The sequence below is a fragment of the Amblyomma mixtum genome, chromosome 2 (genome assembly GCF_055824585.1).
Source record: "Amblyomma mixtum isolate Tamu chromosome 2, ASM5582458v1, whole genome shotgun sequence".
NCBI lineage: Eukaryota > Metazoa > Arthropoda > Arachnida > Ixodida > Ixodidae > Amblyomma > Amblyomma mixtum.
This window is the reverse complement of record NC_143013.1, coordinates 248839454-248857631: the sequence shown is the minus strand read 5'-3', so window position 1 is coordinate 248857631 and position 18178 is coordinate 248839454. Positions and strand designations below refer to the sequence as shown.

At 48.1% G+C, this 18178-nt stretch overlaps 1 protein-coding gene across 1 annotated transcript in view; it reads right to left on the bottom strand.

Annotated features, from left to right (window-relative positions):
* Positions 1–18178, bottom strand: part of LOC149363405 (uncharacterized) — a 50599-nt gene that overhangs the window by 6849 nt on the left and 25572 nt on the right. Inside the window, exon 8 of the mRNA XM_089568522.1 lies at positions 9679–10004. Coding sequence (XP_089424648.1) covers positions 9679–10004 — 326 coding nt within the window. The remainder of the gene's footprint in view (positions 1–9678; positions 10005–18178) is intronic.

Genomic DNA, 18178 nt, shown 5'->3' with positions numbered 1-18178 from the left:
GAGGCTACAAGGTAGGCTAAAATATTTACGAGCTTTGCATGTATACGTAACACTGCAAGGCCGCATAGCTCCGGTGCTCGCGATTAAGCCTAATAAGCCAGAGAATGTGCAAAATCACTTCCTATTCAAGGAGTAGCTACCGTCTGTTTCAGTCTTCTTGACGGCTTATTTAAGCTGCTACCTTAATTCGTAATGCAATATTAAGCAAATTTAACCTGATGCAGTGTATGCTGAATATTCAAGTTCTTGTGGGAATAGTTTGCTTTTAGTAGTAAAGAAGCAATACTTTTAAATCCTTGCCCGCTTTTGGGAGGAAGCAGCCACAGTAGGTGCTCAGAAAATATCCCTATCTAACATGCTGGTGTACTGGCTAGGAGTAAGAAAAGCTTAACATAGGCCAAAATAAAGCATGAATTGAGGACACTTTACACTCGTGCTTGCTAGTGACAGAAATACACTTACAGCAATCATCTTTGCTGGCTGAGCTGGGTTCTTCCAAGGAGTCGCAGTCGAATGGTGCTTTCAGCTCGGATGCTTTCTTATATAGCCGACCACCGCCTGGTGTAGTAACGGCTATGAATGCCTCCTTTCTAGAGATGAGTAAAACTAAAAAGAAACCGCTATCTCATATCTGACCAGCTGGAGGTGTTCAATGTGAAAAACAGCGCTGTGCGCTCGTTTTCCTAATGCGTCACGAGAGACTGTAATATAGAGCCACGGATTTTCCCTTTTATAGCTTACTAGCTCCAAGAAGAACAGTTAGTCATACCATGCGTGCTTCATGCCCTCCCCGCGGAACGAAGTGAAGAAAAATAAGAGAGACAAATTTGTGGACTGATAAGAAAAGGGTGAATAGCAGGAAAGTCACACACTTGCTAATTTCGTTTGAGTACCAAGACGGTACGTCGAACTCCATGTTTTGAATCAGTGTTCACGTGTTTAGCAGATGGTTATCTCTAGAATGCACTTCTCAGCGGCATGCATCCAAGCCCCCTATCTCGAGAGATCGCTTTTCAGCGTTCTTTTCTCGAATTCTCAGCAGGTTAAGAGCTTTGCAAACGAGCTACTAAAAAAGAATAGGAAAACTCACATTTGGAAATTATCGTATAGCATACATGGAGATTTACGGCTTATATAACCTACAAGAGTACCCTTAAACTAGACCCTTATTTATTTTTGCATGCTTTATATACATCGCTAGTTTGCTTTTGAAAAATGCACCGAACAGTTACAGTTGTGCCCACGGCATCCTCTGGGGAGTCTTTGTGTTAGCTGGTGAAGATCAGTTCAGATGGAGACAAATAATTATAGTTTTGACGGTTAATAAAAAAAAAAAAACAAGCAGTGCGCGTGCCGATGGTGTGCAGGAAAATGTTTTTGAGAACAGAGCTCATCTAATTGAGCGCTAATGCATTTGCATATTTGAACACGTTTCATTCAGGAATAGCAACATACAACACGCCAATGTGATGTTTGATAGTTGGCAGATCAGGCCGCAACATACCAGTGAGCGTGGTATTTAACACTGGGCGAAAAATGTAATCCTTAACACCGCTACTCCAATTACCGTAAATTGTTACCCTGGATGTAGCAATTTACTCTTACCTAAAAGAAGTATGTTCGATGGCTGGCTTGTGGAAAGTCTTTGTTTCCAGCCGTCATCATCAGGCAGGCAGCGTTCACAGCATGCCAAAGAACTCCTTCATTGGTCTAAATTGATTTCTATGCTAAGCCATCAGTGCCCATTCATCAGCCCAGGAAATTTTCTATCATTGCCATGCGTCCCTTTTTCCAGCCCTCGATTGCGTTTAACTTAACACGGTAAGTTTACGCAGCGAATCGAAAGTGTGCGTCATATCGCGATTACCAACTAAACAGCAGTTTTAGGAAGACCTTTAAGACTACCTCTGAAATCAGACACTATGGCTCCTTTTCTGAAGTAAGACAAGTTGCACAACTTGCCCCTCAGAGGATGCCTTTTGCTACTCAAAAAGCCGAAGACACCAGACTTCGACTACGCGAGGCTCGAGAGAACCCAGAGGTGCTGGCAGGGGTGGCTGTCGAGAAGACGCACCGTGAACAGCTGACAAATCGCACTGGGTTGCGTTCACGGGGCCTACCGAGTTTGGCATCATGGAGTGGTAAACCTTTACGACTTTTTCTACGTGCAAATCAATACGGAAGGCGCACTGCTTTGGGCTCTGGTAATCGTCGGGTACCATTTCGATGTCCGGATGAAAAAGAGGTTAATCGTGCCGCGTATGTTTGGTTTGGTTTTATGAGGTTTAAAGTACCAGAGCGACTCAGGATACTAGGGATGCCGTAGAGGATGGCTCCGGTTAGTTCCTACCGCAGGGTGTTTTTTAACAAGCACTGACATCGCACATTACACAGGCCTCTACCATTTCACCTCCATCGAAATGAGACCTCCACGGCCGTGACCGAACACGCGTCTTTGCACCAGCGGTGCCCCGCCAGAGACGGGTTGGTTTCAACTCGAAGACTGAAGCTTATTTTTTTCGCACCAGGGGTGCCCGTCAGAGACGGTCTCAAGATGTGTTGACACGCAGGGATAACGAAAGGCAATAACTGAGGTTTATGTACAGATATTTACAGCGTACAGAAGTTTAGACACTCGAGACAAATTAAAACAGCAAAGGACAAACAACAAAAAGGGCGGAACTGGCTAATACTAGGGGAGGCCCCTAACTCGGCGTTGCCGAAGATGCGTTGCATCTGACCTTAGCCCAGAAACCTGCTTACGGCTCCGGGGCCCAGTTTTAAAGCCCTAAAGGCCCGAACCACATTCCGTAGCTTCCAATCATGTTGCGATGTTCACATGATTGGCTTATCGAGAGCCTGGCCAGCCCTCCAGCTTCCGTAGTGCAAAACGCCCTTTCCACAAATACAAACGCACGGTCGTGCCAGTACGTGCAGAGAACATTCCCTCCACCCTAAAATTAAAATAGAACAAACACAAATACACATCCGTGCCAGCACGTGTGCGAATCGGTACCGCGGGTGGGTGGACACCCGTACTTCCCGGCGCGTTCGCGAGCGGCCGCGTTCCAAGAAAGGAGACGCTTCGCTTTGAGCACCCCCAGCCGCGTTCCGATGACCCCCGCGAACGCTACCGAACCCTTACACGCCCTTCCCAAGATTCTACAAAGGGCTCAAATGCCACTTTTAGAATTATAACAAAGGGATCGGTACGGGTCACAAAACCACCCTGTGGGTGACATCCCGCAGCTACACAAACACTCGCACGAACAAAACCAAAAACAAAAGATGTACACAGGCACCAACACAAAATTACGCAAATTGCACACTCAAATACATACAGCGGCATGCCTGCCGTGCGCCGTAACACAGCGTCCAAGTTGATGGGCTGTACGCAGTTCACCAGCATGCACACCCGCGTCCTGCTCGGGACACACACACCGACACTCGCAACTAGAGCGTTCAGTAGCACTGATACGGGCCACGTGAGCCGCCTTGGTCGCACCGAGCGTCCCTGTGTGCGTTCGAGCCACTACGCGTCTCAACACAACGCCTAACTGCCACTCGGCTCATTAGGCTGGTGCCACAGCGGGGCAAGAATTCAAAAATGCTGCCCTCCAGGATCGAAAACAACGTCCTGATTTTCGATAAGTGAAAATCTCTGACCATGCGACGCACTTGAGAGCACTCTCTCTCCGGCGCACCAGTACGACACGCGTGGTGCGTAAAGAGCATAGCCCCTGGCCCGTCCAAATATAGCAGTACAGTCAGTCTTGCTACACTTGATATGCCGACCTCTAGCACGGAACATACTGTTCCTCGCGTCGACTTTCAGCGTGAAAGCCATGCACCTGCCTCTCTCTACTTTGCCTGTCTTCGAGCCATTTGCCCTGTTCCTGCTCAGGTAAACACTCGAATTGCCGCAACCTCCTTGATCGGCGCTTGCCGGCTTCGTGGCATAGTCTGAGGCTGCATGAGCTCTCTCGCAGTCGCTTGATCCGAATATGTTTTGTGGCAACTCGCCACGCATCTCCTTGTCCTCCAAGGACCTGGTGGGACACACGTCGAGTGCGTTCATCTGCGCGGCGTTCTGCCCGGTTGGCCCAACAGGCCCAGCTCCGCTCTTTGCCTCGGATGAAGGGCTCTTGCCACCAGAAACGCTACGGGGCACTTCATTCTCCATACCCGACACAGTGTGCGGTTGCGGCAACGCCAGATTTTCACTGGCTGTTACTAGCTCCGCGTCAGAGGTCACAATCTTAGAGCCTACAGGAATTCCACCGCTGTCCTGTTTGTTATCGGACACCTTGGTCACGATTGGCCCTAGATCACTAGAATTGGGCTGCTCCTGTTCTTTGCTAGACGCCCGTGGTGGCGGAAAAGCTGTGGTATTTCCGCGTCCTTCAGGAATCCTGTTTTCACTTCCTGAACCTTTCGCGGCGTTTCCTAAGAAAGATGCGTTCCCGCATACCGGCTGATTGCTTTCAGCGTCTTCACTGCTTTTTCCCTGACCTGTGCATGACAAGCATAATCCTTTGTCTTCCAGCACAGGCTGCCTCACCTCTCGCGACTCGGAGCAGTTCTCCCTGGTTAGTTCACTAGCTTTCCTAGACGCCTTGAGCTCAGCGAGCTCCAGCGCTAGCTGCTGGCGCTTTGCTTCTAATTCATCCAAGACGCACTTAACATCCTGTGCTTTCTCCTCGCACAGCGGCGCCTTTCCTCTATTCACTTTCGCAAGTTCGGCCTGAAAGTACGCTAAACGCGCCTTCGCTAATTCAACTCGGTACTTCATATCAAGTGAGGGCCGGCTTGGATAGCTTTCCATACCGCCTTCCGTACCCCTCAGATGTCCTATCGGCTCGAACACAGGGACGTGAACAATGCGACCAAGGAAACTCACGGTTTCGATGCGTCGATCCGCATTGCCAGCTCCTTGGCGTCGGGGTCCACCGCCACTTTCCCCGGACGCTGCGATGAGCTGTCGCACGCCGCTGGTCCGCCGCCGGTGATCGTCGAGTTCCCGACGCGCTGCTTCCTTGACCGGACGCAGTCCCGCGTCGCTGGACTACTGCCGTGGTCCTTGCGTCCTTGCCGCCGTGTCTCCGCAGGTCCGTTCACGAACGCTGACCTGTCGCCTTGTCGTCACCTTTCTCCCTGCCTTGTCTTCTTCCTGCGCCGTCTTCCGATGGCCGCAGGATCCTGTCGACTGCGCCAGTAAAGATCAGGTTCTTCCTCTTCTTCTTTGCACCAGCGGTGCCCCGCCAGAGACGGGTTGGTTTCAACTCGAAGACTGAAGCTTATTTTTTTCGCACCAGGGGTGCCCGTCAGAGACGGTCTCAAGATGTGTTGACACGCAGGGATAACGAAAGGCAATAACTGAGGTTTATGTACAGATATTTACAGCGTACAGAAGTTTAGACACTCGAGACAAATTAAAACAGCAAAGGACAAACAACAAAAAGGGCGGAACTGGCTAATACTAGGGGAGGCCCCTAACTCGGCGTTGCCGAAGATGCGTTGCATCTGACCTTAGCCCAGAAACCTGCTTACGGCTCCGGGGCCCAGTTTTAAAGCCCTAAAGGCCCGGCCCACATTCCGTAGCTTCCAATCATGTTGCGATGTTCATATGATTGGCTTATCGAGAGCCTGGCCAGCCCTCCAGCTTCCGTAGTGCAAAACGCCCTTTCCACAAATACAAACGCACGGTCGTGCCAGTACGTGCAGAGAACATTCCCTCCACCCTAAAATTAAAATAGAACAAACACAAATATACATCCGTGCCAGCACGTGTGCGAATCGGTACCGCGGGTGGGTGGACACCCGTACTTCCCGGCGCGTTCGCGAGCGGCCGCGTTCCAAGAAAGGAGACGCTTCGCTTTGAGCACCCCCAGCCGCGTTCCGATGACCCCCGCGAACGCTACCGAACCCTTACAGTGCCGCGTATGTTTGGTTTGGTTTTATGAGGTTTAAAGTACCAGAGCGACTCAGGATACTAGGGATGCCGTAGAGGATGGCTCCGGTTAGTTCCTACCGCAGGGTGTTTTTTAACAAGCACTGACATCGCACATTACACAGGCCTCTACCATTTCACCTCCATCGAAATGAGACCTCCACGGCCGTGACCGAACACGCGTCTTTCAGGTCAGCAGCCAAGCGCCATAACCATTGAGCCACCACGGCGGTCGTGCCACGTACGTCGCCAGGTACTTCCTTCGCCATCGCGAAGAGTATCGTTCTTGAACAAATTATGCCGCCTGGTACCTCCTTCGCCATCGCGAAGAGTATCGTTCTTGAACAAATTATGTCGCCAGGTACCTCCTTCGCCATCGCGAAGAGTATCGTTCTTGAACAAATTATGTCGCCAGGTACCTCTTTCGTCATCGCGAAGAGTATCGTTCTTGAACAAATTATGTCGCCAGGTACCTGCTTCGCCATCGCGAAGAGTATCGTTCTTGAACAAATTATGACGCCAGGTACCTCCTTCGCCATCCCGAAGAGTATCGTTCTTGAACAAATTTTGCAACACGTGGGAACTTGTGCGCGCCTAGACTTGAATGCGTCACCGCCCTCGTTGCAGAAATAGGCACTTTGGGGAGGTTGAGGTGCTCGTTACTTAATAGCTTGAGCTGTGGATGAACATATTGTTACGAAGAAGACGACGCTGGCAGTGGCGCGGGACGGAGCGCTCGCGCTAGGCCCACAGCCATTAAATCATCTCTCGTTCATGGTTCACCACGCCTCATTCTTCGGCTGGCCGCCACGTTAAATTTGGGTGGTGAAGTGCTGGCCGCCACGGTGGATGAAATGATAGGCAGATGAGTCCCGGTACACGAAGCATCCGGGCCGTAGGGTGCCAGGAGCTGACGGCCGAGGTCCTTAGACGCACCGGACGGCAGGGGCAGGGGGGCGGTGTCTTCACGTGTGAGTCTTGGGTCGGTCTTGGGGCGGTCGGGTTTTTAAGGTCGCTGTCGTCAGTGCATCGTGTGCGGTCCGGGTGGGGGACGGGGCAGGGGTGAGCGGCGAGGTCGGTTCAAGTCGGGCGGGCTGGGGCACGGCCGGGCGGCGCGGACCAGGTACTCACGACCGACGTCCACGGCAGGGCGCAGGACACCGAAGCTCCGGGACCAGGATGGCGATGAAGGGACCCCAGCACCTCACACCAAATTTAACGTGGCGGCCAGCCGAAGAGTGAGGCGTGGTGAACCATGAACGAGAGATGATTTAATGGCCGCTGGCCTAGCGCGAGCGTTCCGTCCCGCGCCACTGCCAGCGTCGTCTTCATCGTAACAATATATTGGGAGAAAGTGTTTCAGACGCGTTGTAAGTGACACCAGTTCTCTTTTTCTTCTTTGTGTTATGATTGTTTACCATTCTACAATATCTGTTTCCGGTTCATTGATAGTCCATGGCTCTAAAAAGTTAGCGCTTAAGAGAGTAATTACCGAAAAAAGTTAATCTATTAGCTCCCCACCCACTTCCTTCTCATCGGAATTGATCCCTTTGGCAAATAACATCTAGACAATTGATTGAAGTCCTGCCTTATATTGTTACGAAACAGACGACGAAAGCGGGCAGTGGCGCAAAACGGAGGGCACGTGCTTGGCTCGCAGCCATTAAAATGATGCTTCATCTGTTATGTCGTCCTGTTCCTTGGATTGCCACCCGTATCAATATTACTGGCACATTTTACTTATCATACACCTTTTGCTAGTTTTCGTGCGTAGTTCACATCTTTTACATCTCTTTTACCCTCTTAATTCATTTTTGTTTAAGCCGTAGTTGCATGTTGAATTTTAGACTCGTTACATTATTCGCGTGTTTTCAAGATTGCCATATTTTTTTTAGCCGTGCAATTTTTTGCCCATACAGGAACGTGTTCTAGTATTGTTTCTAGTGCATCTCTTCCCCTTGTCTGCACACATTTCTTTTATTGCTTTGCATAGTTATGTTGACCACTACTCATGTCGTCCAGTGCATGCCGATTCCCCTAGACTACTTCCATTTCCTTTCCAACTATTTCAGACATTAAGCATTAATGTTTTGGGCTTCAGGCTTGTCTGTATTCTTAATTCTTTCAGAGCGCAGTATTTAAACTTGCCTAGAATAAAGTTTCGTGGTGAAAATTGGAAATTGCTCTCCCGTCCGGTCGTTTCTGTTGTGTCCTCTGTAGTCGTTACCTCAGCGGAAATCATGTTGGAACTTGCGAATTCTATGCTTGCTAAATAGGAAACTGCATGCTTACAATTCAATACCAAGGTAAAGGCTCCCTTGGCTGCCTGCAAGGGGAACTTAAAAAAATCTCTGCCTCTCCCGTAAACGAGAGTAGAGTAAGCATGAAATGTTTACACAATGTTTTAACGCAACGCTTCTCCCCCGGGCCCCTGTGCGCCTGCGCGGCTTTGCTTCAATGCGCGAAGCCCCTAAGAGATCACGTATGACAACGAAGTGTAACGTGGCATTTATGTGCTTTTTGCACGCGATGCCTTGCCCTTTTAACGCACCTCTTCTCCCCCGGGCCCCTGTGCGCCTGCGCGACTTTGCTTCCATGCGCGAAGCCCCTAAGAGATCACGTATGACAACGAAGTGTAACGTGGCATTTATGTGCTTTTTGCACGCGTTATTAGAGATCGGAAATTATAATTCCGTGCATTATCAAACCCACAGCTCCACTGATATCTTGATAAACATTGAGAAGGCACTGGCAGCAGTTATTTTTTGTCTCGTTTGGAGACCAACCGGCGCTTGCATGCCGGTCGCGTAGGAGGGCTTAGAGAGTCTCGTTAAATCTCGTTAAGTCTCGTACGGTGCCCGGATGTTCTCGTTTCAGAGCCCGGATGAGTGGATTTCAGTGCCCGGATGACTGGAATTCAGTTCCCGGATGAGTGGATTTCAGTGCCCGGATGATGGCTCTCGGTCTCGGCGTGACGTCACCACACTGCCGACAATGGGAGCTAAAAGCATTTCATGCTTAATAAGTGTAGGTGGGTAAAAACGAGAAGTTTTATTTATTAGAAAAGTATTTATTTTTTTGTGGACATTTATCTGATTATTGACGATCTTGCAGAAGTGATGCCCAAGCTCTGACTGGTAATCTTCTTCTTGTATCCGAGTCGGTGTGGCCAAATTGGTTGTCGTGGAGGAACAGCAGGCATACTTCCTGGAAAATGGCAAAATTGCAAATTCTCTTCATATCTATGAGCAACTGGGCGTACGAAGAAACCCGGGATACGTTCTGATAACGAAAGTCGTTGGTTTTTACAGCAAACATATCTCCCACACACTAGAATAGAAATTGTGAGCACTGAGAGGCAATACGCAACTTGAACCTGTGAACTGGAACGTCAAATAAAAAGTAACTGCTTTTAAATTGTCTTTCCTGTTCTCGTTGCAGTCAATAAAGCAGGAATCTTCCCGGAAAACTTGTAGCGAAAAAAAAAATTCAGTGATACGTTTAGATTTTTTCCTCTGTGTTTCTCGGCATGTTTTAAAATGCTGCAAACTTGTAAAATAATAACGACAGCGCACTTACAATTCTTGAAAGGAGTGACGTAACCATAGGCTCCCAGTCCGTAGCCGTAGCTGAGACCGTACGGCATGAGTCCGTACCCGTAACGGTAGCGCAGCGGGTGAGCGTCGTAGCGGTGACTGTAGCTGTAGCGGGCTGGGAGGTAGCCGTATGAGTAAGCTGGAACGTGGTGGACAGCGCCAACGACAGCGGCAGGCGCGGAGGCGTGGACAGTGTGGACGGCGGTGGCAGCGGGAGTGTATGTGGACACCCTGGCCACGGTGTGTGGGACTCCAGGCTGAACGGTCTGGAAGCTGGTCACCCGGGTGGCCTTGGACACTGCCGGTGCGTGGTGGAATGCGGTGGACACAGCCGGTGCCGTGGCGTACACCCTGGAGACAGCTGGCACTGCGTGGTAGCTAGCCGCTGGAATGCCATAGGGGGACACGAACCCGGCAAAGGCGCTGCTGGCCAAGGCCAGTAGGAGACAGGCGTTGAGCTGAAATGATTTGTAGTGATTCATTCATTTAATGTAGGATTGACTGCTTGCCTTGCTACCTTGTTTGGTATTAGGGTCAGAAGCAAGAGCTTAAATAATACGTTACTAGTGAAAATGGGAGAGTTGAGCGGCCAGAGGCGTTACAAAAGGGGGAAGGGGTGGGGAAAAGGAAAAGAATGAGACATGTTCAGAATAAAAATGCAGTGCACAGTGTCATATAGATGTTAAAAATCACCTGCACTGCATAACTCTTTCTACCAAACAAAGGAGTAATGAGCTTCTTCGGCTATTCCAGCATACAGGCGAGAAGAATGCGGATTGCATCACGAATTTACTTCAGGGATGGGAGTATTTTGTAACGCATTGTTTTTACCTGATTGTATGAGCAGGGCTCGCAAATCACCCGAGCAACTTTGTAGACAACTGTGAGTTTAACTGCCTCGCGGCTAGAGCTGATCAGTAGAAAGGTTAAAATACGCTTTTTACTAAGGAGGCAGAGTGTAAAATGCTAAAATTTATTATGTGCGAAGGTTCTTAGTTTTCACAATTCGTTTAATCCCAAGAAGGGAGGCATATTGTATCCAGGTTCTCTAGTGCTGAAATTTGGTCTTTTGTGCCGGATTGAGGAAGCTACTGGGAGAAACTCTGAAGAAGTCAATACGTCTTCATGCCTGTTTCAAAGCCTGCGGGTAGATCAACAGTTTCAAGCGAAAAATTTGCGCTGAAAAAAATGCCTTCTTTCTACCCTAATGGAGCGGTACACTTCAAGAATGATATGAAACCGTAGTTCTTCGCCTCTAAGCATATTGTGCTGCGCTGTGTAAGCATCCTTCACAAAAATGTCAGAGGCCATCAGGGGCTTGCATTGTTGCGAAGTGTAATTTAGTATCACACTAATGCATAGTGTTTCTTTACAACGAAGGTGAGAAAATTGGTTTGCACTTAATGTGTACTGAAAAGACGGCCTCCATTATATTTGTACTGCCGCCGCAAGTAAACGGTGCGAAGAGACGTAGTGGACAAATGTTTGGAATTACTGGGCATGTCAAAATTATTATGCATGCGTGCGAAGAGCCTATGCGCATGATATTGTAAAGTGAAGCGCAAAGTGCAGCTAAACATGCATTACAATTGATGAACGCCGAATGAAGCTTGGAAGCACACTTACAGCAATCATTTTTGCTTGGTAGGTGAGTTGGCTTCTTCCAAGGAGGCTTACCAGAGTAATGGTGCTCTGGCACGGGTTTCTTATATACCTCGCCTGCTAGGAGTGGTACTCAAGCGTATCCTTTCCTTTTTGTCAGTTTTGAAGTAAAAAGACTAGAGGGAGAAAGAAAAATATGTTGCACGCAGTCAAAATGGCGCTAGTCCAGTCCCTTTCCCACGACGTCATATAACACGGTACCGTAGTTCAGCAGAGTCATATATTTTTGGTGACGTTGTCGGCTGCAGTTCGACGACTTCAAGTCGAACCGCCTTGTGCATCGCAGCTTGCCTACTCTACACACTCGGGTAAACTAGCTGATGCCAAGATAATGCTGTCTCTTTGAAGGCCGACCGCAGAATGCAGAAACTCCAGAGACGTGTATAGTGCCAGTTTCCATAGAATTTCAAATCTGCCTAGCGACCATCCCGTTTTGGGTGAGCATTTTCGGGTTTTGAAGATCTCTATCGCTATAACGCGATACTCAGCGGGGCACTTTCGTCCTCAGATCGCATCTCTTCGCTGCTCTTTGCAGGTGTGCATTTATCATGACTCTCGTCCACTGTTCAGTGTAAGGGCCACTCCGGTGTGCTCTCGATTGGAGATTACAGTTCGTTGGCGCTGGCGTCTTTAGGTCGTTTTGCGGACTTCGTCGGCGACGAATAAATAATCATCAGCAGAGCGTTCAAGCTGTTGTCAGCTGTACCAACAAAATAGGCGCAGAGACTGAAGTAACTTCTCGGTAATATAATAGAAGAGGGCTGATAATTTGTTATAGGTATGTGGAGCCGGGATTGCGGGTAACATTTTAGTGCGCCTCATGTTGATGAGTTTAAGGCGTCTTTGAGAGCAAGTCAAATATTTTAATCAAGGGATTTCATTTAAGGAGAGCCTAGATAAGGTTGCAAATGTACGCACATCAAATAACAATTTGGGAGGCCGAAGACTTGGTGACCGCCTCACATATGTTTAAACGTTCCGCACGTGTGGTTAGCTTGTGAACAACATATTGACAGTATCTGTAACTTGCAGGCTGCGTATTATTACGAAAGTACGCGAAAGAACAGTGATGAAGTGCGGCTGAATTTAGTTGTCATTTAGACCGAGTAGAGCGGCTGTGCGAAGAGAAAAAAAATGCAGAATACTGCCGGAGCAAAGATTTTGATGCAAGAATTATGCGGCTTATACATTCTTTGAAAGCAATTAAAGGAAAAATCTCAGTAAAATTGCTTCATTTGCGATATTTGCAGCATGTGTATCACGTATGATCGAGACAAGAATGAAATCTTTGCTGTGCTTATTGTCGCTTTGGAGGCTTTACTAGAAGCGTTTTCTTAAAGGAATATTAAAATGCGGTCGTTAGTGGCGTCGCGAACTTTGCACAGTTTCACACCCATGCTTCGATTCTAAGCCGTGATCTTATTGACAAGCTAATCAGTGGAAACCTCCCGTGCCTTGTCTTTTAAGCGGCCACTGCCTGCCCCCCTCATAGCGCGTGCGTTTTCCTTCTGACAGCGCACTTCTCAAGCTGGTTAAGACGTGGCAAAAGATGAGAAAAGCAAGAACTTTTTTAACGCAGGTCCACATTACAGATCTTCATCGCATGTTTTTGTGTACGTGCGTCTTGGTCCACCATAAGTATCACAACACTTGGCAGTTATATAAAGCAGGAAAGACCATAAAAAAATGGCATCTTTAAGACTGCCAATCATTGTTTCAACGCCAATGCCGTCGTCTTCGTTAAAGTCTAATATCTTCTCTGCAGCGAGGTTCTGACTTACCCTTCTTTCTCTCTTACCGCTGACTCGTTGTGGGCTTTCGCCTCACTATTTTCTCCCGTTTCCTTTTCAAGTCTAAGCTAATTCGAGTGAGACCTTGACATTCTGTGGCCTTTACATCGCTCCTTTCCGAGGACATCCTTATTCTGTACGAAGGTGAGGGCACAATATTAAGTGTATATTTTATTTTTGCCAAGCCATTCGGTGCCTTCCAATTCCACCCCGGGTCTCCCGCTTGCGGAAGGAGATATTCCTGATATGTAAGTCATTTCGTTCTACAAGAATTTATTAATAATTCTCCTCTATTATTTTACAATCCACGGCATTGTCTCCTAATGCCTGGTCTCTTGCCGGTTTCTTGCCAATCTTGACTGAAGTCGCCCATCAGTATAGTGTAATGTATTTTGATTCGTTCGATCATGGGAGTTTAAAGACTCAGAGCGACTGTAATGTGTTTTACTTAATTCATTGCCGATTGTACGTTTTCACGGAAGCTTTCGACTTTTTGGTCATGAAGACTGGCAATTAAGCGCGTAGGCCTGGGCAGCATTCCATTAGTACCTATTATTAAATTTAATAATAGTAAATGCCACCCTTTTGTTCATGCTATAGAATTCCTGCATGTTGCTAGCTGTAGCCATATCGACCAGGAATCTCACACCTAATTTTCGTCTGTTAGTTATACTAGAACAGCATAGCACGTTACCGACTTTGAGCCCTATATATCCTCCAACTGTCCTACTAACCTCACTAAGCCATATGACACCCCATGCAATTACCGATAGTTCAGCAATACCATTGCTACGCCCCGGTTCACCAGCAGTTAAAAAGGCAATAAACAAAAGGTGCCATGGTGAAGGGCCACCGCTCACAGATAGGTTTTTCTTTTCAGGGCTTTGACGTATTTATAAGGTCGTCACTAAAAGATGCCGCAGTTTATAGCGAGTACAAATACCCATTCTTCGTAAGTGTTCTTCAGTGGAACAAGGTTCCAGTTATTGTCTCAATTTCTTGCAAATATAGAAATCGCCTGAAGGCGCGTTGCCATCAGTGGGTCGAGGATGTTGCACGGTAACATTCTGCCAATTCCTCACGTGCGCCGAACTCTGAAGAGGACGCAGAGACATGTTTGAGGCTGCAATTCACAGATAGGTTTCTTGCGTTAGAACTTATCAGACAGCCTGCTGCTCTGCCTGAAATTACTCTGTGGCACATGACGCTTGTTTGCGTCCGAGTTCTTGCTACGCTGTAAAATAAAAACAAACACGTTTAAGCGGCCCCAAGTGTGCCCTGTGCGCCAGACTCAGTTCATTTTTTTTTATTTTTGAAACGAAGGAACCGAATCGCCTTTTGGCCGCAGCGGCCGCAAATCGGTGGAGGCGATATGCCAAAGAGGCACACATGCTGTGGAACGTCAGTGAGCAGTAATGAACCCCAGGTCGCCAACATTCCACTGCGGTTACTCTTATCTCCGTTCACAGCCTCATTCACCTTTTGCCCACGAATGGATGCATGACTACTTTGGGTGAAACACTTATTGCTTCTGTCCTTCCCTTATATCCACTCTATATTATTAACATTGATTTTGTGCTTCAAAACAAGCGACTGGTCGCTGATAGAAACATCAAAATGTTATCTTTTCTCATGTATAAACAGCACCTAGACTGCCCTGACGATCGAAAAAAGTAAGAAGAAAAAACATGAAGAGTGGAGAAAGATCGATGTTTTGTTCACCGCCTTTATAGAAGGCATAGGACTCTTGCATGAAGTGAAGCCCTTTGTGATACCGAGAAGGTTGCAACAAGCAATTTTACCTGCTGTAAACTTAGTGATTTACCTTTTCGAAATTTGTCTACGCTCACGGCGGTCCGTTCAATGACGTCTTTGCATTTTAGTCTTTGTATACATGCGCCAGTAAGGGTGCGGCTTGTTGCCACTAGAGCACTGCACGGCCCGCAATCTGAGGCCCAAGCCCGGCCCGGGCCCAAGACCTGAAGCCCGAGCCCGGCCCAGGCCCGCGGCTTCAAGCCCGGGCCCGGCCCAGGCCCGCTAAATTATCGCTGTAGCGAGCCCGGCCCGGCCCGTGAATCCCGGAGTGAGGCCCAGCCCGGGCCCGGCCCGGCCCGTATCACAGTAACGCTTGAGGTATACTGCTCACTCTGGGCAAGCAGACTGCGACTAGATCGATAAGGAACTCGCCCACAAAGGTTCTGAAACCACAGTTTGGGTTGAAGAAAGTTGGTTCTTTTTAACCCAGAAGGAAGTGATTAACAGTAGCGCTCGCCAGGCCTGTCTTTTAGACAGTGATCTCGTGTACGGTTGCAAAGTTAAACTCGGAAGTTCCGAGAGCCAAATAAAAATGGCTGCATACGAGAGTAATAGACTACTTTTCATTCCCCATGATTTTAATCAGTTATATTTTGCCGCCAGCGAAGTATAAACATTAAAGCTGGCTAGCAAGCAGTGGGATGACATTTTTTTAGTGAACGCGATCTCTCAGGTTGAACTCATAGCCGAACTGGTCGCCTTTCAGCAGAAACGAAAAGCTAAAAGGCTTGAGTATTTCGCGGTGTGTATTTGAAGACTGTAAGCATCCTAAACTTATATGTTCTTCCCGAATGCATTTCTAATAGTTTATAGGTATGTTTTGGGATGACGAACGATCAATGGCCAATTAAGGCAGGTTGAATTTTACTTTTACTGGTGGACCAAAAGATAACGCGCGAACCACGTGATAAGTTATAGGGCAGAACACTTGTCATGACAACAAGGCTCTTGAAGAAGCGAGGAGGGATAGATGTGGTTATCAGATGAGATCTACAAACTCTCGCAAGCTTTTGTGGCTATCTAATTTACGAGATCTTCCGGCCTGCTGATCAAAAAGACAACCAAACGCGCTTTAGTTTGTGAATTTTCTCTGATGAGAAAGATATAGCTAAAAATAAAAGCTATGTTTTGGGGGCTGTGAGAGACACCGAAGCAAAGGACTCCGGATCATTTCGACCACCTGGGTTTCTTCAACGAGCAATGATACTACAAAGTACATGGCTGTCATGCTTGCCACCTAAATAAAAATGCCGCCGCCGAGGCTAGGAGCAAACCCTGGTTCACCGGCTCAGTAGTCAAGAAACTTGACGGCTAAGCCACCGCGGCACGGAAATAGGGAAATAAATAAGTCAATGAATAAAGCTTAGTTTTTTCTCAGCGCGTACTATAACCCATAGCTCATCCGTGTCGCTGCTCCAATGCCGCAGTTGTGTACTTCACTCTGCAATAGTGAATGAATAGTCGGACATCGGCCGTTTCTGTACAAACCGAAGGCCGGCTCGGGTCCGCAGCTTTAAGCCCAAGCCCGGCCCGGGCCCGCAACTTCAGGCCCGGGCTCGGCCCAGGCCCGGCAAAACAAATCATGTCCCGGCTCGAACCGGCCCGCGGGCCGGGCCGGGCCCGGGCCGGCCCGAGCCCGTGCAGTGCACTAGTTGCCACTGAGACGCACACGTCATGGTACTCTTGCGGTGTGTTCGTGGAGCCGAAGTATGGAGACGGCTTCCATGGCCGCCTACTTCGGGCTACTGAAAACAGTTGCGCAACTGTCACAGCTGTTTCTATTTTTGCTGCAGTACAGCTTTCTGATCCACACTACACGTAAGTAGGGCCAAAACTGCCTTTTCTTGGGTAATTTTGCATTAGGCGTCAATGGCTGTAAAATCAGCCCGATTTGATCGATCAGGCAGCACGGGAGAGCTGAGATCGAAGGCAAGAGATGGCGCAAAAGTGGCGCATCTCCTGGTAAATCTCTTTCCAAAGGAGAAGTTTCGAGAAGCGAATCGTAATTCACAATTACCTGCGTGAACTCCTGATGTAACTCGGAGCCCGTCGCGGGTCGGTCGCAACCGGTCTTACAACCTTCACGACACGCCGGTGCGAACGCGTCTGTATAGTGACTAGCACTGTACTAGACATACTGGCCACTTGAGCATGATAAGTCGCAGGAGCAAAGTACGAAGGCACTGCACAATACATATGCGTGTAAACGTATTGCGGACGGCTCAAGATCCACTGCCCTTGACAACAGTGTTTAGGCACAGGGTAAATCAAACCGTGAGTGTGTCGGCATTTATGCCGATTACCCGCAGCTGTATTTGTGCGGCAGTTTTTTTCTTGAATGATCGCCTCGCTGCGCTGCCGCAGTTATAGAGGAAGGCAGAGACGAACGCCAAACAGACAGTGGAATATAGCCGAGAGAGGATCATTACGCACTGGAGATTCGGTTTTCCTTCCAAAAGCCATCATGAGCGGCCGTTAGCTGGTCGTCAATAGCACTTGCCGTAGTTTTCCGCTAGTGCCAGGATACTCCCTTCTTTCGGACGAGCTCTCCAATTCGAGGCCGGATGTAATAAAACTATTCTTTTCATTCCATTGTATTTTATTCTTCTCAGCGTCTGAACCATTTGTTAATCATATGAGTACGGGGGCAGTGGTGCTTCAGGCATCTGCGAAGTGTGAAGAAGGAAAGATCAGGAATACGAACGCGGCAATGATTTCTTATTGTTCCTAATTTGTAGAGCTCTCTAAAGATGCTGAAATAATGTGACCGGAACAAGCTTTCACGCTTATCGCATCCTACTCTATAAGGCGGAGAAGACATGCGTGATTCCTGGCAAGTATAATATAGCATTTTGTTTCTTCTTTTTCACCAATGCTTCCTTTTTAACTCTTTTTGTTATACGGTGAACGGGTGCCACTCAGCTGCAATCGCTGGGCTTGAACCAATATCAGTGAGAAAAAGGTGACAAAAAAAAAAAACAGAAAACATTGTGATGATGATCCTGAAGAGCTTTAATGGCGCAAGCTTTGATGAAATAGCGCCATGTTACCAGGTTTTTCCGTCGACACAATGCGGGGACTGAGGCCCCTTCCTCCCATGAGTACCGGAGTGCGTGACCCCGGGAGAACTTATGCCATTGGAAACCACTGGGTACCTGGCGTCAGTGGAGAACAACCCCGTACCTACCGCTATTACTAGGCCTAGTAGGTCACCGCTGAGGTATAGTAAAAGCAGAACAAGGAATGGAAAATAAATATGAACATTAAACTACGCACAGCCACGCCTTGCTTTCGGCCCAGAAATGATGTAGTGCGCTTTAGGTTTTGTGCAAGTTGTAAATCGTTGTAATTGTTTGACTGCGGTA